The 7,777-nt window shown below is 44.5% G+C and overlaps 1 protein-coding gene across 6 annotated transcripts in view; it reads right to left on the reverse strand.

Annotated features, from left to right (window-relative positions):
- NT5C3A (5'-nucleotidase, cytosolic IIIA) overlaps positions 1-7,777 on the reverse strand; it is a 111,900-nt gene that overhangs the window by 31,893 nt on the left and 72,230 nt on the right. For all 6 annotated transcript variants that reach the window (XM_085892183.1, XM_085892180.1, XM_085892184.1 and 3 more), the window contains one exon: positions 623-708. In XM_085892183.1, coding sequence (XP_085748309.1) covers positions 623-708 — 86 coding nt within the window. The remainder of the gene's footprint in view (positions 1-622; positions 709-7,777) is intronic.

Below are 7,777 nucleotides of genomic sequence, written 5' to 3' on the forward strand. Positions count from 1 at the left end.
TCAGATTCGGGGGAATTACAAAGAGGGATCGAACCTGACACTGACACTGACACTGACACACACCTTAATTAAACAGAATAACTGGAAATATATAAATCTGGGATCCTTGTGTTGAGGGCAACCCCCCACCCCTCCCCTCCCCTCTCCCCCACAAGAAAATTATCTGTATGTCCATTTGTGCAAGTCTGAAAATCATCCAGAAAAATACTAGGTGCCACAAGCATAAGGACGGTCTGGCATCTTCACCAATCAGAGATGGGGGTGCATCATGAACATATATACATTTGATGCAGCATACTCTTTACAGAGCGATAGTGCTGCCAAAGAAGATTATGGCAAGGGTTACACTCGGTAGTTTGCTATTGCTTCCCCAGCCTTGTCTGTCTGTGCTTGATCCTTTTAAATGCTGAGCGTCAAGCAAGGAAGCAGCACATACCATGTGGGAAGGATCAAAACGAACAATCCACACGAGTCCAGACTCGAGCACGATTTGTTAATAGAATGGCAGACACTGAATAAGAGTGAGTTAATTGACATTTGCTTGTGTAAATATCATTACTCACAAAAGCTCATAAAGAAAAAAAAGTGATAAAAAAAACAGAACAAGCGTAAAACATCTTACCATTCCACCATGAATGGAAATTTGTCTTCATTGCTGAGTTTTGGGTCCATTTCAATGGGATAATATTTGTCTTTCAAATCACTTAACTGTGAACACAAAACAGTCTGTTAAGCTCAGGAAGTGAGCAGCGAAATAAATTGGAAATAAAAACGGCTGAATGTGACAGTTACAATTTTAAAGCTAGTTAAACAAAAACGTTTTATAAGAGGTATGAAGGAAAGCAAAAACAAAACCAAAATGCCAGTTTAGAATGGACAGAATCTAAGACGTGCTTATCTATCAGTGAAGTATGATATAATGACTTGCCAGCATGTCTAGACAACTCTGCTAGTCGAGGCCGTATATGCCATTTTTGGGAAGAATTGTGCACTGTATGTGTAAAAGGGCATACTTTTACTCAAAAGTGCACAATTCTTCCCCAACTATTTTGAACTTTGGTCTTTCGTATAAGATCAGGAAACACCTTGTCTGGCCCATGTAAGCACGTGGAATTGATCAGTAACCATGGAAACAATTATTTCTGTTTAAAACAAACAAAAAAACAATCATTAATGAAAATCTTATTTTATTAGACGAGTACATTTTTGAGCCCACAAATGAAATAGTTATGGGCAGAATACTTCAATTCCAGGACTTATTTAGTTTATGGACTGTTGCTAAGGAATCTAAGGTATAAATTGGTGAGAATAATGGATACTTGCTCGTTTTAAACACTAAATAAAACATAAAACTGTCAAAATTTACACATGAAGTTATGTTTGTGTCATATCACTAATAATTAATCTGAGCATTCTCAACAATATCATTTTCAGTCTCCAATTTTGGTAAAAAAATTAAAAAACCACCCTTGCAGGAACACAAACCAGTGCATATAAACTTTTCTGAGAAGTTTCTTTTCATGATCGATGGAGATATTTGAGCAACTTCTCATGCTTTTCTGTGCTGTGAAGTGCCCGTTGACAAACCCATCATACAGGTCTGAATGGGTGGTTTCCAACAACATCATGTTTTGCAAGTGTACAGTACCCCATCTACCATAATTTATGTGATCCATTCCCATTAGCCAGGGGAGCAGGTTTGTTAATGACTGGAGGTAAGGAAGAAAGTTCGCTTTAAGAAAGGATCGAACGAAGATGAGAACGTCCAGTTCCAGTTGGAGAGTTTCATACCAGTAGCTAAACTGTGGTTGATCATCACAAATTTTCTCACACCACTCATCAAAATCTAATGGGAGACTCCCTGCACATCTTCTGTGCATGCATCATATATGTCCGTTGCTTTTAAATAGAGTGATGCTGCTGCAACTTGGTGAATATGCCTTGCCATAATAACATTACCACCTTACACAGTATTGTCAGCTCTTCCAGGGGTAGTTACTCCAGATTGGGACAGCAGTGTCCCACCCATTGACCTAACATCTTCATAACTGACATCTTGAAGTGTAAGCCCCCAAGTAACAGTAATACTTGTCTTCTCCAACATCATAGTGTCACTGCTACTGCTTCATGATAGCATAAAGCAGTTTGTCTCCTGTTATGAATGGAATTTGATGGGGGTTGAGGTACTCAGTTGCACTTCTCCACACATGCACGCCATGTAAAATTGCTACCGAGTGGGGATTTTCATTAAAAACAGTGGCATCAAACAGGAAATGGACTCTGGGTGTATGTATGGTGCCAGTTCTGAGGCATGAAAAGCTGCCCAGGATATGAACCCTGTCATCTAAGTCCGCCTTTCTGATTAAGCATTTCACCACTAAGTCACTGTCAGGTAATACCTCGCCTGACATGTTGTGTACTCTTGGGTCTGAATTTGTCAAAGCTATAGCAGGAATCATGGCATAGGCAGCTGGGAGTGGTTAAATGATCGATGATGGTTTTGTTTCAGGGTTGCTGAGTGTTCTCTTTCTCTCAACCCCTAGGTTTTCAGAGGTTGGTGACTGGATAATTATGGATAGGGATGTTCCAAGGAATGCTCCCTGAGCAAGCCTCGACTTGAAATCAGGATCAATGTTGTCAATAACACCTCCAGTTGTTACACCCATTTTAGCCTTTGAAGGGCAAAGAACTTGCTCTTCATTGTATCTGTCATCAACTCATTGGCCACAAGCTGTTGATATTTCTATGACATGATGATAGCTGATGTCATGCAATTTTTCTATGAGATCAGATTTCTCGTTTTGTTGTGGACACCGAGAGACAAGAACATTAGAAATGGAGCTTCTCTGGCTTTGCTGTGGGGAGCTCGCTTTGTCGTGCTTGATTTTTTTTTCTCACAGAATTATAGATCAAGAGCTGTGAGAGAGTTGAAGCATTTCTTTTTTAGTCCTTTATAATTATAAAAATACAATGTCAAGGCTCGTATAAGAGCTAATACACATAAAACATAACACGGGGAGCAGGAGACAAGAGGGACGGGAGAGGGAAGCACAAAACAGTGCTGAATAGACACATGAGGAGATCTGTGGAAGGAGAGGGATGGGGTGGGGCACATCGAGTAAAGAAGATGGACATGACAGGGACGTTCAGGATGGAAAGCAGGGAAAATGAAGTAGGTGGGTTTGGGGTGGATTAACAGGGGTAGAAAAGGTCATGGTTTTGGATGGGGGAAGACAAGAGATGGTGGAAAACAGCTATTTTGAGGACTTGGAGGGAAGAGTGGGATTGAAGAGTGTGTGGGAATTTGTTCCAAAGGTGGGATAAAAAATAAAGAGGAATGAAAGAATGAAAGTGAGCAGTGATTCTTGATTTTGGTAATTTAACCAGAAGGGGGTTGCTGTTGGCAGACCTTGAGCGCCCTGTGGAAATATGGGTGGGACAGATAGCAGACAGAGCAGGGGGGTTGGTGGGGGGTGGGGCGAGGTCAGAGAGGAGACAGTAGAAGAAAGAAAGACCACCGACCTTCCTGTGGTGCGAGTGTGAGAGACCCAAAGATTCAGCCTCATCGCGGAAGATACCAATGATCATAAATGCCTTTGTTTCCACAGCACGAAGCCGAGAAAGGTGAGGCTAGAGCATCAGGCCAAAGTGGAGAGCAGTACTCCATCAGGCTGTGGACGAAAGCTTTGTACATTGTCAGGAGCTCAGGTGTGCTGAGGAAGGACTTTGCATGACAGAGGATGCCTGACTGGCTTTGGAGGCTAGCCTGGAGATGAGACTTTCCAAGGAAGGATCATGGCAGATAGTGAGGCTCAAAAGTTTGAATGATAGGACTTCTTCAAGAGGATTGTTGAGAAAGTATATTGGGGGGGGGGGGGAGGGGTTCCAGATGGTCCTTTGGGAGAGACATCGTGAGAGTGTGAGATTTGTCAGGATTGAAAGACACGTTCCACGTGTTGGAACAGCTTGTGATTTTATCCCGATCTGCAGAGAGTGAAGAGGAGCTGCTGCCTGCTGATCAGGGGGATGACAGATGGTGTAGTCATCAGCAAAGAGATAAAGAGGATTTTCCAGAGAGTTGATGAAGAGATCATTGATGAAAACGAGAAAAAGAACAGGGCCCAGAATGCTGCCTTGAGGAACTCCAGCCTGGACAGGAAGAGGGGATGGGAGAATTTCATTCAGAGCCACACGTTGACTGCACCAGGAGAGGAAGTCTGAGAGACATATAGCGAGAACCGTGGCAATTTGTCTTGCACCATTTTGAGGAATTTGTTATTTGATATTCGGTCCATCAATGATCATGTTTACCAACTGCATGAGAAAAGCAGGTACTGCCTCTTTCTCACATTCTTCTGGAAATGTTCCATTGAACTGAAAGTTCCTATCCAAAATATCTCTTCCAACAATTTGGGCTGCTCTCATAAGATGAACTGTATCACTGTCCTTATTAGCTTTATGTGCTTGAAATAGAGTTTCTCCAACATGATTTTCAAAAACAAGATATACATCTTTAGTGGGGCAACTTAGCATAACAATTGTGCATTTTGTGAGGAAAGAACCAAATTTGGCACACTAGTAGCCTAACATATTATGAACAGATTTGGATATCTGCTCTGCGAACAGAACTAGTGACGTTCTAGCGACGCTCTGGATATTTGGATATCTCGCGACACGCTGCGAACAGAACGTGCGACGCAGGTCACACGGAACTTTACATACATGCTCGCCTGGAGAACCCATCCGATCCAAATTCACATTTCCAGCCTACCTTCTGCCCGTCCGCGGGATCGGCTTGCATCCACCGCGGGCGTTTCCAGACCGGATTTCACTCGCGCAGGCATGCACGCGGCGGTCTCGTGCGAAGCACAGCACGGACCCCGCGCGCGCTGCCGTGTGAATCCGGCACGGTCACCAAAACAGCTACGGCCGCTACTCGGCCTTTGTCTCTCGTCTGGCACCGTCTTTGTCGCCATTCAACACACGCACTCCCTCGCGCTATGACGCTTTCACACCTCTCCATGACTCTCTCACTCGGGCACGCGGTCGCGTGTTCCCGCATACCGACCGTCATCTCCCTTTCATACAGCGACCTCACATACACTGTTTCTCTCACACACGGCCTTTCACCCACACTATGCGTGCGGTTCCACACGCATTTCGCCACACTCGTAAACACACACACCGGGACAATCACGCTGGGAATTCGCGCCACTACAAGCGCTCACTGGGCCTCCATACCCCCCAAGCTCCACGTGTACCCGTACACAGCTCTCGCCCCCTCTAACTCGCAAAGCTCGACCGGACCCACCTGGTCGCGATCCGCTTCAAGGGGGCATATTCCCTCCCCTCGTTCCTGAAGAAGGCCATCCTGCTGCTTGCACCGGGTCACGAAACATTGCGCCAGCTCACTCCCATTGTCCTTCGCTAACTACATGTGTGTGTGTTCGTCTTCAGTTTCGTCTTTATCGTGTAGTTTATCCTCTACCTTTTCTATCTCCCGCGTCTCTGTTTCTGTGACTATTTGCGTTTGTCACCTCTTTTGTTTCCTTCGTCTCCATTATTATTCCTCTCGTCTCTACATGTCTCTCCCTACACGTCTCAGTCACCCGGGCTCCCGTTATTATTTCCACAGTCCCCATTTTTATTCGTGTCTCCTTTATCAGGGTTTGTCCTAATTGTTGTTTCATCCGACGAGTGATGTCAATCATGTCCCGCACCACTAACGTTCCTCCCTGTGATGTCACACATCCCCCATTATTGTGCTGTTCTACTCCCTGGCTCCATTTTCCTTCCCATTTGAGTAGTTCTATCTCTCTGAGCTCCCTTCGTTGTTCATTATCTTTCCGGAGCTTTTCCATCTCTGTGGACTCTAACTTTGCTCTCTCCTCGAGTTGGTTAATTTCAAATTCATATTGTTTTTGTTTTCTACCCCATCGTCTCTCATGTTCTTCATTCTCCAATCTCATAGTTTCTTTCATTTTGTTGATTTCCTTTTCCTGTTTCATTCCTTGTTCTTTTTGTTTCTTAGCCCACTGTCTCTCTTGTTCCTCATTCTCCAATCTCGTTGTTTCCTTCATTTGGTTGATCTCTCTTTCCTGTTTCATTCGTTGTTCTTTCACTATCTCCCCATACTCCAACCTTGCCTTTTCCTTTAGTTGTTCAATTTCAAATCCCTGTTCTTTTTGTTTTCTATCCCTCTGTCTCTCATGTTCTTCATTCTCCAATCTCATAGTTTCTTTCATTTTGTTGATTTCCTTTTCCTGCTTCATTCGTTGTTCTTTCACTACTCTTTCTTGCATCTCATTCTTTAGTCTTGCTTTGGCTTCTAATTGTTCGATCTGCACAGTGTGGTTCCTTAACGTTGCATTCTCCGTTCTCTTTCTTTCCTCTCTTAACATCCTCAGTTTGTTTTGTAATTCCCTCTCTCTGCTTTGGTGTTTCCGTAACTCAGAAGGCTTTTTCCCATAATTCCTCTCTCATTTCATCCATTCTCTTGCTCTTCTCCGCACCTCTTTTGCATGTTTCCTCCCTAAATCCGTCCATTTTATTACCGTATTCCTTTAGGTGTTCCTCATATTTCTCTTTTATTTTTATCGTCTGTTCGAGGCTTTCTCTTATCCGATTGCCTAATCTTACCTCTTCCTTCAGTTTTTTTAATTCCAAATTGTGTTTCCGTTTTTCCTCTTCCAGCTTTGTTTTCCATTCTTCCTCCAGTTGTGCCTGAAGCTTGCCAATGTTCGCCTGCCTCGCCCATGTGGTTTGAATCGGTGGTTGGGAGCCCCTGCCCCATGTCGTGCCGTTCATTGTGCTATTAATAGCAACCAGCTCCGTGTTGCGCTGAGGTGCGGCCGCGCCGCTATTTTGCGACTGAGTTTGTTTGCCGGCAAAGTTCATGCTCAGGCCGCTCCCACTGACCACAATTGGTGGTGGGGTTATAATGATAAAAAGAACCGTCCCGGGCCATGGACTTTACATTAAAACATATTCCTCCCTGCCCCTGCTTGCCTTGAGCTGCCATTTTGTGTATCGGTAATAAAAAATTTCCACGCTCAGAATTTTATGGAACCGGAGGGTCACCTCGCACACCCTTGATCCGGTTCCGTTAACTTAGTTTGGAGAAGGATGAATTTGTATCCCACGTCCGGACAACAGTGTTGTGGATTCTCGTCACTCCAGCGTGCGGGCGAGCGTTTTTAGCCAAATTGCGGCTGCGCGCCCACCGGACGTGGCAATCCAGTCGTAGCTTTCGGATCAACGCCGAAATAAAACTATGGGTGTGTTTTTAACCACACCACAACCTTGTCAATGCTCTGCCCACGCACTACAGGGTCGATCACCGAATTGTCGATTTACCTTATTATTTGCGCGGACAGACTACCGAGAGGTTGTACCTCAACGGGACCTGCTCGGAAACGAGCCGCTTAAGCAGCTTGCTCCATTTGCGATTGCAGAGCGGTTTATCGCCAAGCCCCGTTGGACCCGATTAGCTTATCGGTGTTAATAACCAGCTGTTTATTCCGAACGCAATTATGGCAGTTCAATGGAGGAAGGGATGCAACGAGCAGGTGAATATTCAAACAATGCGGACATTTATTTCCAATGCAGGCACGTATGCAATTAATGGGGGTAAGGGACAAGGCATGAGCAAAAAGACCTACAGCCGTTGTCTATTATCATTTACATGCACTTATGACAATTCTCTACTTAAGGACAAGGCGCCACAGACTTCCATGCAAAACCCCAGAAAAGAAAAGGCCCAGGCTCGTAAGCCTTT

The sequence above is a fragment of the Eptatretus burgeri genome, chromosome 8 (genome assembly GCF_056783735.1).
Source record: "Eptatretus burgeri isolate ZD-2024b chromosome 8, Ebu_testis_v1, whole genome shotgun sequence".
NCBI lineage: Eukaryota > Metazoa > Chordata > Myxini > Myxiniformes > Myxinidae > Eptatretus > Eptatretus burgeri.